This window comes from Topomyia yanbarensis, chromosome 3 (assembly GCF_030247195.1).
Source record: "Topomyia yanbarensis strain Yona2022 chromosome 3, ASM3024719v1, whole genome shotgun sequence".
Lineage (NCBI taxonomy): Eukaryota > Metazoa > Arthropoda > Insecta > Diptera > Culicidae > Topomyia > Topomyia yanbarensis.
The window spans coordinates 50,712,088-50,726,574 of NC_080672.1; the positions used below are offsets into that span (position 1 = coordinate 50,712,088).

At 39.6% G+C, this 14,487-nt stretch overlaps 1 protein-coding gene across 1 annotated transcript in view; it reads left to right on the forward strand.

The window, feature by feature from the left end:
* LOC131693197 (MOXD1 homolog 2-like) overlaps positions 1 to 14,487 on the forward strand; it is a 321,492-nt gene that overhangs the window by 268,019 nt on the left and 38,986 nt on the right. Inside the window, exon 9 of the mRNA XM_058980829.1 lies at positions 2,557 to 2,725. Within this exon, the coding sequence (XP_058836812.1) occupies positions 2,557 to 2,725 (169 nt within the window). The remainder of the gene's footprint in view (positions 1 to 2,556; positions 2,726 to 14,487) is intronic.

The following is a 14,487-nucleotide window of genomic DNA, read 5'->3' on the forward strand; positions in this document are numbered from 1 at the left end:
AGTTGTAAGAAGGGAAAAATAGCGCTCCGGTGAAGCCAGGCAAGACCGGATAAAGGATTCCCTTGTAGGCAAGTGCCACCACACGAGGAGATTTTCGCTTTGTTATCATGTGGCGCCAAAGTAAGCAAGTTTTTCTTCGTCGTCTTGTACTGGGCTGGGACGAAAGGAGAAAAAAGGCTATTACGATCATGACAACCAGGGTGCTTAATAGGTCGAACGGATTGTGCAGATGGGCTTTTGTTGTGGGAAGGAAGGTTTTGGGTTCGGATTATTTTTCTATTACGGCATTATAATCGAACAGTCCGCCGGTGACAAGGGTGTTAGTTCTGCAATGGTCAAAAGACTATCAGAATGTAATCCGTTGGATTACCTAATATTAATTGATTGGTTACCGGTGCCTGCCAGACACACCTGTGCCTCCCCAGAAAAGTTGAAAAGATTCTAACGAAGTTCATTCAGCACGAAGCATTGCTTTCAAGATGTAAAAAAGTTCGACAGAAAGTGTAACCCTTAAATTCCCATCACGATCAGCGCGTCTATTTTGGTAAACCGTTAAAATAATCTCACGTACCGAACAGACTGGCAACACCTCGGCGAAGATTACGCAGATTTCATTTCGACTGCACTCTGAAAAAGTTTTTGGGTCAATCTCATTAAGTTTACAGCGACTGTTACTCGAACTTTCTGCAACTAATGCACCTACCTTAACTCCTCTTCGGGTGAAAACTTTTCGGCACAAAGCAACTTTTACCCTGTTTAGTCTTTTATCACCATCTTCTGTTTCGATGACAATGTTTAGGACGGTTCCCTGGCAGAAGGACAAAACTTTGCTTCTTGGAAACAACGAGGGTTATTTGAAAGAAAGCTTTTCCTATCACCACCCCATCCATCCCTTCCTGTCACCACGCCCGCCACCGTAGACAACCACTTCATGATACAATTAATTCAAAGATTTTAATTAATGCGGAGTTGGATTACAGCCTCTGCCACTTCAGTAACGACGCTGAAAGTTTAATCCCTTTTACTGTCGCTTATCCTGATCCCTCGCTTTTTTCGATTTTGTTTCGACTGTTATTAAGCTCAAGACCTGGCTGCATAAATGAATAATGAGACAGACATTAACGATTCCTTTCCCATGTTATCATCGGCATCCGAGGCAGACGGAATCCCTCTGTGGCATCTAGTCAACCCCAATTACTCTCTTAGTGGAAGTGAAATTATATGTTAAAGCTCAGTTCAACACAGGCGCGGAACAAAGCGCCAAAAACAGTAAACAGGGAAATTCATAAAACTTCTCTCCGGTCCTTGGATTGACTGTGCCAGCATAATAAGCAAATGTGAAAACTTTTCTCAGCCGAAAGCAATAATTCCGCTATGCGCAAATCTCATTTTGGAAATGTAATGAATTACTCTTAATCTGCCACTAAGAAGTTGGACCGCGACAAGAAAGTCGACTTTCACCTTCTTCCACTTTCCGCGGGCAGCAAGGCGGCGGTGCGGCGCAAGTACCCTCCTTCCCATCCCCGATGACGGTATGATAGAGAGTGTCGTTTCGTGCTGCCGGCATGGTTCTCCTGGGACGGGAAGAGCCCGGAAAAATGTGGCAGGCGAGAATCTAATAAATTACTTTCGAAACAATATATATTATCGCCGCCAACCAGCCCGCCTAGTAATCCAGCGACGCAGGCTGGGGAGGCTGCATAGTAGTTGAAAGCAAACAGGAAATACGTTTAAATAGCTTCGGGATAATAGTCCTGGAAATTGAACGATTAAAGATGTTATTACCAGAAATGCGAATGATAGTAATACAAAACCTCCAGTCTGAAACATTATAGAAGATATTAATACTCGATCCTGAACTTGACCGGTCCCGATGGTAAACCCATTCCAAAACAGAACCCCCATCCAATTTAGGTGACCTTCCGCGTAAAGCAATCTGGCATCTGCACGCTAAATTTGAAATAATTTTCCGCCGCACTGACACGGTCGGTTGACCGCTGGTGGTCGGGTATAAATCTGCCTTGGCCAGCACACAGGAGTCGGAAGCTCTCACGGGTAGCCCACGGTAGCAACCGTGGTCAAAAAGTGCTATTTTCTGCTAAATATAGCGGTTGATTTAGCTGTTGGTGGCTTGTGGCTCCTTGCGCCAGTGAGTACCTGTAGTACTACCAGGGGAAGGAGGAACGGACGCGTGTTTTTGTCATCCTAATACCTACGGGCCATGCCAACACGACCTGGTATGTTATGACCTGCCGCTGGCTGCCAGGTACTGTGACCTAGTGTAGAGCAGCAGCCGGAGATGGAAATGGCGGCAGGAAAAGCTTTCACAATTGTATATTATGTTGCCAAACCGCAAAATGCGCTAACCACCAATAATGGACAAAACCGTTTCCTGTGTAGGTGGGCCAGTCTGGTATTGAATCGGAAAAGTTTTGAATGGAACTCGAGGCTTGTTCGCAAATTTGGGCAAGTTTACAAAGAAAAAAAACATTCTGTTATTTACTAAAAGACCATCGAAAATAAACATTCAACAAAATTTCTCTTTTTGTCTTTCAGTGGAACCAACCCGGTTGTGATCGCCTCCCCACCCGAACTGGCCGGGATGACTCTGGAAAAGCGGCTCACTTCGTACGATTGGGCAAACCAGTTCGAAAGCTTCCAGTATGTAACCCGAGGGGGTTCCTTCAAACCACTCTGCTGGACGCCAAACAATAGCATGCTACCGGTGAGTTTTTTTTTTCTTCTTCGAGCATCATCTCCGTTTCACTCCATCCTCCGGGGGTTTTCCGGAATGTTACCGGGTGCGATAAGATATTCCAAAACATTCCTTTTTCGGATGTGTCAAAAAGGTTCTGATAAGAGAATGGTACCATTTTACACCTCAAAGTAGATGTAGTGTTTTCTGTATGCTGATTCTTTTTATCTAAATTACTAAATTGAGGTTTACATCCAGACCCTTGTCCTAGAGATGTTGGCTGGTTTGGTATATTTTACGTATGTGTTACCGTAACAGATAACCGAACACGTTTCAAGTCTTTGTTACATACATCTAATGACGAATTTAGAGCAGACAAAAGACTAAGCAAACAGCATAGGCAAATCAACCACTTGGTTCTGTTGTATCAATTTCAATAAATATATTTTACATTTATTGTTTGAAACATAAGATGGGGTAGGAATGTACCCAAAACAAGAGAGTGAACAGTTTTTGGTAGCTAACGAGAAGCACTCGGTAGGAAAACCGAGGCATAAATACGTTAAGCATAATGGACGTTAGGCGTAATGGACGTTGGGCATAATGGATGAATGGCATAATCCACAAAAATATAAGAGTAATCGCAAAGCATTCATTATTGTAGAGATTTCAACCTTAAGGGGTTATAAACAAAGTTGTGGCGAAAAAGTGAGCAAAGTTCGTGATTTTTTAAAGCGTTTTATGCAATTTTTGTTGATAAAACAAAAGACAGCTCGTTGGTGTAGTGCTATCGAAGTTCGAAAAAACAAGCTGAATTAAAAAAAAATTGAAGATCGGCGAAGTTATGGCCCATTTCCCGTAGCGAGTTTTTTTTGGCAGAGGTTTGCGGTGAATGCTTTCCAAGCCGAACCGCTTAACTGAAATAAAAAAGTAAAAAGATTATTGACGAAAAATGTATTGTGGTGTACTTGAACGGATTAGTTTCACAATAAAAAAAATATCTTGCAAATAAAACATGTTAACCAAAAGATTTAGTTTTATGGTATTCTAACTTTTAAACGAAAATTCATGGCAAAGAATCAAATTTTTTTGGATGAAAAAGGAACCGTTCATGTACACGAGAATGTAAATACAAACAACCCAAAAAAATTATGAAAATCGGATGAATAGTTTTTACGATATCACGTTCACCGCAACGGTACTTTTCAAACAACTTATTTCCGAGATAATAGCGTTTAATGTTTTGTGTTAACTTCATGCGCGGAAGAACCAGTGCTCTGCGAACCGCTATAGTTAGAAATCTAGTGCTCCGATCTAGATGAAATTTCGCACAGATATTTTCAAAAGTATGCACTTTCAGAATATTCAATAATATTTTTTTCGATTTTTTTGGGTTCCAACTTTGTATATAACCCCTTAAACGAGAGACAGCAAAATGAAAAATACAATGCGATATATTTATTCCTCCCTCTTTGATCGTCTCAAGAATATAATCATTCAGCTGAATAATATGGGAAATAATCTATATGGAAGTTGCAATATTCGTGTATTAGTTTAATGAACAATAAAATGCATCATTCCTTCTTTCATGAGATGTTCTTCAAGGCATATATTTTTTTTCTTGCACTATTTCACCATACAAATAATGGGTGTTCATATGAGAATGATTTCAATACCTTTCTGTAATTAAAGTAAAGAGCGTAAGTTTTTTTCTCTCCAAGAGAATTGCTCTCTGGTCTCCCTAGAAATGGGTGGCATGTTTCTTTTCACTTGGGTGCTGTCAGTTCAATCGAAGATGGCATCGAAACAGCAAGTACTCCGCGAGCGTGTTGTACGGTTTTACGAAACGCATGGTTTTCGTGGAAAAAGACCACTTTCGAAACGAAAGTACAGTTTACCGGATCGCGGTATCCCTGAGCGTGAAGCGGAAGGCCGACAGCGGCCGCCCGACGAAGATAATGACAAAGAAGAAGAAGGTATAGAGGTGCGGGCACTGCGTAGTTGGTAACTCAATTGCCCTGTACGAAGTTCCCCTCAGCTCCATTCCCAACCCCGCACATATTATTCCAAAATTATTCCAAAGACAATTTTCTAACTCTAAAAGAGGCGAACGACCATAAGGTTAAAACCTCTATAATCAAAATTAAAAAAAGAAGAAGTGAGCGTTGAAAAAGCTGTTCGGCAACATGGACGGAACGAGTTTGCGTGACGCCGGCCGAAAATATTACTGCTCTCATACCTTGATTCACCAAACGCTCATGATGGAGGACATAATCTGTCGGCAGAGTACACGGATGAGCAGATAGCGGTCGTGAAATCGCAGTGCCTGTGAATGACGAAGTACTACCGCGGGACGTTGCACAGTGGTCCAGATCCTGGAAAAGCTGGCCAAAAGTCAATATCTCGTAAGTGTTGCATTTTAGGCTAGTGATGTCTTCGGGAAAGTTTTTGCACATAAGCAGCCCCTGCTTTTGCCATTGATAGATCAATGATTAATCGCCCTAAAAGTGAGATCTATATTTTATTTTTTCAAATATTTCATATTCAGGATCGGCATTTTCGGCAAAGTTTTAACAAATATCATCACAAGAAATTTTTCTGAAGACACCAAGTGTCCTTTTCATGAAATAATTGAAATATCAAACGTTTTTTACAGAAAAACTCTACACAACGGTTTTTACTTAATAACTATTTTTCTTTTACATTCACTTGTTTCAAATTTTCTACAAAATTGTTCCATACTATAATACGCAAAAATCTCTTAACATTTTAGTACACTAGATCGTGAATCAGGCTAGTTATTATTTGTTCTATACGAAAAATATATCTTTTAGCCACAACATTACGAATATCTTCTAAGACACTAAGACAAAATCGATTACTATAGAATTGCTGAAGTATGTTTTATTCAAAACATTCACCATTTCTTGCAGAAACATGGAGACACACGAGTTATACGTGGAAAACGAGGAGATTTCAATGTTTTTTTTCTTAGTAACCCCTGAAAAACAATTCTTCCCAATAAGCATTATTATGACAAAAACCTCTGAATGTATTGCTAAATAGTAGGCGTTGCTTAGCAATTCAAAAATTACAATTTTTGCGATTGAAGTCTTGGTGCGCCAGAAGCCGAAAAATAGGAGGTTTGTTTTTCTTAGAAATAATTTATTTTGGTGAAGTTAGTTTGTCAAAGAATGAAGACATACAAGAAAACAGAAATGCATTCATTACCAATCAAGCTGACTCCCGAGAAGCGCGTTTCGTTAGTGATTGGAGCATATCTTTGTAAAAATCAATATAATTTGGTGAGATATATAGGAAAGCGGGCATGTTTCATATTTATAATTTGATACTAGAGGCCATGAAAAAGCGTACTCACCATCGGAAGCTATCGCAGTATTTGGAAGCAGTGCAGAAGTTAAGGTATAGGATTTGGTAGATTTAGACGCAAAGATGATCACGGAATACTTGGAAAGGCAAGGAATATCGGATAGAACAATTGGGATGGAATTTGAATTGCTGCCAAGGATGCAAAATGCCTACCTTTTCTGCGGCTGTAATTTTTCTGCCTACATTCTCATTTCTCTTTCGACGCTGCTGTCGTTCGCTAGTGCAGGACGCCCTGCGCTGTACGGCAGTCTGTATGCAAAGCAGTAACATGACATAAAAATACTGCCCCCAGTTATTAAATAGCTACATGGTGAAAATGAAAAAAAAATCAAATTCATTTTAATTTAATAACTTGTGAATTCGAACTCCTATTGTGGATATCACAACTTTATTTAATGTTTGACTTTGTTAAAATAAACGTGTCCAGTATCACATCCCATTCGACTCAGATCGTTGAGATCGGAAAAAGTCTGAATGTGTGTGTGCATGGGTACACTTGTTGGCACTTGAGCATCTGCATGTAGACTAATAAAATGCTGTCATGCCACCATCATGATTATTTTCGATGCTCTACACGACAACACTGATATTAGTTTGCGTAGGGATTCCAATTGTCGATAACAGAGGGGGTCGGGTTTACCCACACGGTCGGTTTTGCCCCACCTTACCCTATTTTTAACCCTCTGGAATTGAATATAAAGAAAAATAAACCATAAATCATTTTATTGCTGTATCCCAGTGAGGGTTTTTGCCACCCTTTTAATTGCTTGTGTAACCACAGACTAACAGACATAACACCCGAAAACAATTATTCGTCCGCTCTATTGGTCATTTTAACTTTATTTGAGGTTAATGCTGTGGTGAACAAGCATGCAGGGGATAGACCACTAGTGAAAAATAGTTCCCGAGCGCGTGGGGTAATACTGGTGTATCTACGACAGAAACGCGTACTTCGGAACCCTCAGCCATCATAAGTTTGATATTTGAGAGGCTGAGAGAGAGCAAAAGTAGGTTAAAATTTTGTTCAGAGTATTGGGTTGAAATATTTCGTTATATCAGAAATGATATATTCATCACAACCTCAAAAGTGAGTCAAATGGCGCAAAAATGGTTCGACAAAATTTTCAAAGGAAAAATGGTGTAGAATATAAAAAGGTTACATGTCATTTTATTTATCAAAAAATAAAAAAAAATATTACTTTATCTCAAACTACACCTCATTGAGAAAGTTTTCTCAAATTTTCATGGCGAACCGCAGCGTTTCAAAGCTCGCCTCTTATACCAAGAGCAGTGGCAACTTGAAACTTTAAACTCGCTTATCTCCAAATGTCGTTTTTCCAAAAAGGGCATTTCCGTGATCTCGAACTACTCAACCGATTTTCTTTATTTTTTTCCAACTGTTCGTAATTAGGTTAATGATTTCCTTTTTATGCATAATTATTTGTTTCCTAGATAAATTTTTTTAATGTAACTGTTAGAGCTTAAAACATCGATTTTGTAGGAAGAAAGTACCCATATGTAGGAAAAAATTATTATTTATTGAAATAATCGTTAAGGTACGACAGGAGCGGATCCAGAAAAATTCTGTATGGGTTCAAAATTTCGATTTTAAAATGAACGTTGTACAATACGTAATAGGTAAAAACCTCATTTAATAAAAATCAGCATTGGTGGTCAAATTTGGTTGGAAAAGATTTTGAGTTTGAAACTAATATAAAATTCAAAATAATTTTAAATTTCTCAACAAGTTGAAAATTTTCGGAAAGGGTCCGAACCATCAGGTCCCTCTCCCTGGATCCGCCACGGAGGTACGAATACTCCTAAACTGATGGATTTTTTTGAATTCTAGGATTTAAGATGATCTGTTGGACTTCCATCGTTATCACCACACGCGCCTTAAATAAATAAAGGTTTCGCGGAAAAAGCCTAACCTGCGCCAATTCTCAATATATTGCTTTTAAACTAATGCTTGTTTTTTCATTGGAAAATGTACTATCAAAATACTATAATCAAAAATCATTACTCTATGCCTTTACATCAATTCAAACGTTCTTCAATTTTTTCTCGCAAAAAGGTATGTAACCCCTTACCTCATTTTTGTAATAAGCAAGACAAGACTGTATGAAGATGACCATTTGTATTGATATCTTTCCTATAGAACCATCCTACAAACTTTTGTTTTAAATTGTAAAGTCTCTTTCCAATTTTTTCAAAAATTTCTTTACCAGGAGTTACCTGACACACCAAAGTTTCGCCATATTCTTTTTTTCTGCTCCCCGATCTTGTGTTCAACAGTGTAATCCGCTAAGAATTCTAAAGATTTCGGAAGGACTGACGCAGATATGTTGAACCGTGACCCCAAAAGTCCGTCCAGATATGCACAGAATTGTGATATGTATTCTGTCTAAAGTGAGCAATTGGCGTTACTGCCGACAAGCCTTTTATGAAAATCTACCTTTTCTACATGCTCGCTCAGAACGTTGAGATCGACGGTGTAGTCACCGATTTGAGTTCTGAACGCGTGGATCTACTGAAGCACGGGGTCAGCTGTTTCAAAAACTGCTTGCTCCAGTGAGCGCAGATTTAGAATGGCAATCCTATCGAACCAGACAAAATGCGCAAAGAACCAAGAGGATGATTCTTGCAGTGCGAATTCTGGAAAGTGTACCTATTATGGGAAGAGTCTATATGATTTGAAACCATAACCCACGCAACAACAGCTACATAGTGAACATAGCGTCATGGCACTAGTAGTCCCTTTCGCCCCACCCATCATCACTAGCGTATCTTCCGTTAGTGAACATAAACGATGTACAGTCGTTTAAATCGAACATTGTACAACTGTACACCGTTAGTTTGGGTTCAATGTTTGTGGCTAATGTGTATACCAAGGCATATCTAATTCGTTTGCGGATGCATGCGTGCTTGATCGCAATCTGAGCCGTCGTTGCGAGTAGACCAGTTATACAGCAAAGGTCGATCAGCGGACTAGCATCGGCGGCTAAGAAATGAAAACACGAAGTTGGAGAAAATGGAGATATCTTTTTCTGGGGAAATTACACCGCGATGATCTCTCCTTCGGAGTGACTGACAGCTAAATGGCACACGCGAATGGGTATCGGTATAGAGTGAAATACCGTCACTAGAAACGAGTAGCACCAAGGAGGATAAGAAACCCTGCGAAGGTTGTAAAGAGATGTAAATCATTGTGGTCGACACCTGCAGGTCGATTCGTGGCTCAATAGATGATGACATTTGTAGCAGGCAAGAAAAATAGTAATGAAAAACCATGAACGATTAACACAAAATAAAAAGAGCAAGAGCACAATCCCTACTGAACTAGCACCTGGATAAGAATTGTGAGGTACAAGAGATACTACAAATTTACCCGGCACACTTGTGGTAACTTATCGCTCTACTTATTCGCTCGTATATCACACAAAGCCTGATGCCAGTGAAAATAATGAGTGATAGCTGAAGTCTACTTTTCGTTTACTTTTTTAATGAATGTTGTGGACGTTTTTGCTAGGATTATACCAAACTAACTAGTACGTTTTATGACCCGAATGTTATCAATTAAATGCATCGCGGTTTCGAAAACAAAAAAGAAGTTACGCGCCTCAAAAAAGCAGAAAATCAAAGCAGCAATGTACTTCCCGAAACAACGAAGGTAGCAAGTATTTTTAGGAGCCAATTGGCGACTCTGGAGAATCTGTTCTGTAAGTAATTTTCTCCGTAAGAAATCCGATGTAAACCTTAACCGTGTCCCACTCTATGAATCTGTCTACTAGGGGAAGATGGGGTAAAACGCACCCCTTAAGGAAATATGATCATAACTCAGCTATGGAACATCAATTGGGAGAATTTAATTAATGATATCGTCTAGCCAACATATTCCTCTGTAACCGCAATCATAACGCTTTACAAAGTATTCAAAAACATGTAAAATATTCAATTTTTCCAAATCATTGAAAATTGCCTTTTCAAAAATAAGCGGGGCAAAACGCAATGCACCACCACACCACACCACGGCAGCATGCACCGTAACAACGGGGCAGAATGCTCGGTGAACAAGCAAGTAGTTTTGTTTTCTGACGGGATTTCAAAAAAGTGTGCCCTTAAATAGCCTTAGGTTATGCAATTAGCATGTTTCAGAACGATTTTTCTGTTTTCGATTAAAAAATCAGCAGAATCACAGAAGAGGGCATTTTGCCCCCGATGGAGCAGAGATATAAATTTAGCAAAAAGTGAACTATTCAGTAGATTTTTCATATATAGTGCGACAGAATAATGAGCAACGGTATAAATAGAACTGGAATGCACTGATATAATAATAAAACAGCATTTATAAGAGCTGAAAATCCTCGTTGCACGAGCCACAATAATTACATGAGAAGAGCACGTTATTGTTTTTGTTTATTTCAGGAGTTGCTATTGATGTACGGTTATCAAACTTTGACAGTGTATATTAACTATGATGGACTTCCAACTGGTGTTACCCCTTTTTAGAAATTTTCAGCAGTTTTCGATATAAACAAGGGGTGCATTTTGCTCCGGGGTGCGTTTTACCCCATCTTCCCCTACTAACAAGCTGCCTCTTTGGAAAGGATTCGTTTTCAACTTAATTTTTGACATTAAAACTTTTTGCGATGCCATTTTTCTCCAGAAAACAATTAACAATAATAGTTATCCACTTCGATCGCACCGTTCTCAGTTGTCTGTTTTGGAATAATGGGGCATTAGGATATAGAAAAGAAAAATCACATTTTTTTATTGCCGTCCCAGTTTTTTTCTATCTCATCAACAACACGTTCTCTCACCGAAATCACAAAATCTTACCTCTTACCATCTGTAGACCTCCGTCGCTGCGGAATAATTCCAGTGAAGAAATTTCAAGTGAAATAAATGGCTTATATGCTTACGAGTCGAGAGAAAACAAAAAAATAGTATAATCAGCCGCTTTTTCGGTGTGCACGTATGCGTGATAGAGTTCAGTACTTATCTCAACCCATCCAATGGAGCAAACGAACGGATGCTTTGATACCCTCTTTCACTTGGTCTACCCGACTATGACTGGTTCAGTTGAAAGTATCAGAAATTGCGACATAGAAATCCCATCGATTCTTTATTATTTCTTCAATCAACTTTTTGTCCCGAACGAGCGCAGACTCTCATCCAGAGGAAACTTCCAGCGGAAACAGACTCCGACACGGAAGGTTACAGAGTGTATGCTGATTACTTTCAGCCTTTTTTTACTCCTGTCAGCGCTGGAGTAGGCTGGGATCTTCCTGGAAGCGCGCTCTGGTGAGATATGATAAAACGGGGTTTTTCTACTCCTATAGGAACGATTGAACCGCCTACACTAGACGGTGTCGTTCAGTTTCAGTTCACTATCGAACTAGACCTGCTGGTGTTACTGTAAGTAAGTCCGGGTAAGGGAGATGATGTACTTCGAGGTGGGTATCCTAACGTGACCTGCCTTCGTGAAGGGCTCCTTTTCTATTATCTGTAGGTTGGAAGTTGAATCACTTTCTCTGCACTCGTTTTTTGCCTGTCCCACAGGTTCACAATATAGAAAGTGGTTATGGCATATTACTGTCTGGTTTGCCTGTTAGAAACGGAGATTCCTTGCTTACTTGTGGTATTCATTTGAACTCTTGTTGTTTATTGAAGTACTTACATGTATTTTAGTCTCTTGTATTGCAAATGCGATGAGTGAAAATAGATGAACCCCTGAATGATTTTTTAAGCATCTTTTTCTTTTCCAATCAAATAAATTAAAACCAGTCATTTTTCGCTCCACCGTCACTGCAGATCGAGCTTCGCTTTCGATTTGCGCAATTCACGGACAATTCCACAAATTATAAAAACGAGCATAAATTTTCCAGCAAAAAACTCACAATCAAGAGGTCTCCACAAACCCCATTCCCAAGCTCCCACTCGTGCATTGTGTTTATCAAGTTTAGTCGTTTCATTTTTTTATGCATCGGTATGCCCGTCATCCTCACATCATAGATGAGTTGGGCTAGGTGGCGAGTGGGTGAGACGGCGGGCACAAGATGTCGGCATTTTTCCTTTGATGTTTATTTCAAAAGCTTTTTTCTTCTCGCTTTTGTTTTTTATGTTTTGCTAAAGAACCCCCCAGCACCAGGACGGAAAGTAGAGAGCAGAACCCAACCGGCCAACCACCTACCGAGCGACCGACCGACCGACCGACGTATCACCATCTACATCCACTCGCTGTCGGGATGCATTTTCCGCTTTCGGGCATCCTTTTTCTCGGTGGCCGTGCGATACGGTGTATTTGCGTGTCATTGTAATAGTGCATGCCTCTGCCGGTGATGGCTTTACTGCATCAATAGTACTGAACTTGGCTTCATTACACTCGTTGAACTTCTCTTGTCTCTTTCTGGTGGTGAATAACAGGGACAGCCAGCCGGTACTGGGTGGTAGATAAAGGAATAGGATAAGTGCTTGTTTTTCCTGCCCCTGTGCTATTCCCACACCCCTATGCTATTTGTTTGTGTGCGACGTTGTTGAGCATGAAGTTGGTTGGTAATGATTAGAAGGACAGCTGCGTGATTGTTTCCCGGTAAGCGGTAGAAGCGACAACCATCAAGGAACCGGTGATTAAGCATGCAGATCTTGAGGCATTGAAAGCATCTCAGGTGCCTACTCTATGGAACGAAGCGCCGTAGATGAAAGAGAAAAGCCGACGAGATATTTTCCGCCATTAGATTATTGCACCGGACGGATGATTCATTTTTGCTCTTAAAAAGTTAAAGGGCAAGGGACATTCATTCTGGGGGGTGGGTTTTTTTTTCTGTATCAGTGTGCGAATAAAAATGTATTGAAGTTTCCTTTATGCGTTTTATGCGCTCTTTATGTAATTTTTTGAGGGACTACTGCACTATAGAATTTAAAAAAATAGGATTTTTGTAATGTTTTAAAAAGACATTTTTGGAACGAGGACAGATCATTTCCCCGAATACAGTCTCGCCGAGAGACATTTCGCCGAATGCTATTTTACTAAATGTTTAATTGTAGCAATATATTAATGGTACCATCTGAAAAATTATAAATGTTTATATAGCATCAGTATGGTAAGAGGCTTTGAAATAATTATAAACGGACGGATAAAGTATTTTCTGTACATTATTTGTCAAAAATTTTAATGTACCGTGCATTATTTGTCAAAAATTAAATGTACCGTATATTGCATATTCTGAAATAGAGTTATAATCTAGGGTGATCATATCAGTCGAGCAAATACCCAGAGCAGTTGAAAGTGGACCCTAACCACCCCGTCATCTATCGCTCTGCCTTACAAAATTATTTCCAGGTTTTCGGCAGTCATAAAACATTTCTGGGTTCTTGCAGACAAACCTTCCGTGTAAATCATTGCAATTCCTGCTAAACCACAAGCAGCGAATGTTGAAGAAATCGGCAATCCTCAATTGAGCAGATAAGATGAAATATTTGGAATTTGTCTGCGAAGGACCATCCAGGAGACTTCATCGCAAATACACGTCATTGAAGTAAAGCAAAAAGATCTACGACCTTGAGTAGCTTCCCTGAGCTATTCATGGTGATATTCAACCAGAGATACAAAGTTCAATCAGTGCGGCGAATCAGCTCGCTAGACCTGACTCGACTCAGAGGTTAGAAAAAGCCCAGAGAAATGGGTAAGGAAATCAACATATTCGTGGTACATCTGCCCAATGTAATGGCGAATCAAATATTAAAAGGCTTCAATGGTCAATGATCGATAAGGCTTGTCTCATATCCATTTTTTTTTGGGTAAAGTATGTATCACTAAAATGTACTCTATCTACCCAAAGTCGTAAAAAGGGCATCTATCAAAAAATTGAGATATGGGTAACATCATTCTTCCAATATTTGTTTCAACGTTACTCGGCATTAAACAAGTATTCAATTTCCCATTTATTTGGAAAATGGCTGTTTCCAACATTTGGGTAGAGTTTGTGTCATATCAATGAACTGTAGTCCGCTTGGAACACTCGTGGCGGCGTCATAAGTCTGGCGAGTAGATTTGCCATACCGATTTACCATTATTTCTCCTTATTTGAATTTCGCTATGAATTGCTCCGGGAAGCCACTTAAGACCGTTAATGTATTTGCTTTGCTTCGATGACGTGCATTTGTGCTGAAGACTCCTAGTTAGTTTCTCACCTAGTTAGTTTCTGCTCAATTTTTCACTAACACCAGCTTGAAATATTCGTTGATTGAGGTGCAGCAAGAACCGCGATCGAATTCTCACGAAAGACATTGTTTCTCGTTTCAATTCCCTTGTAAGAAAACAAAATTGAAAAAAGAAACAACGATCCACTGTTGAGAGATTAAAACAGACATTGGATGATTCAGATGAGTAATTCGAGTGT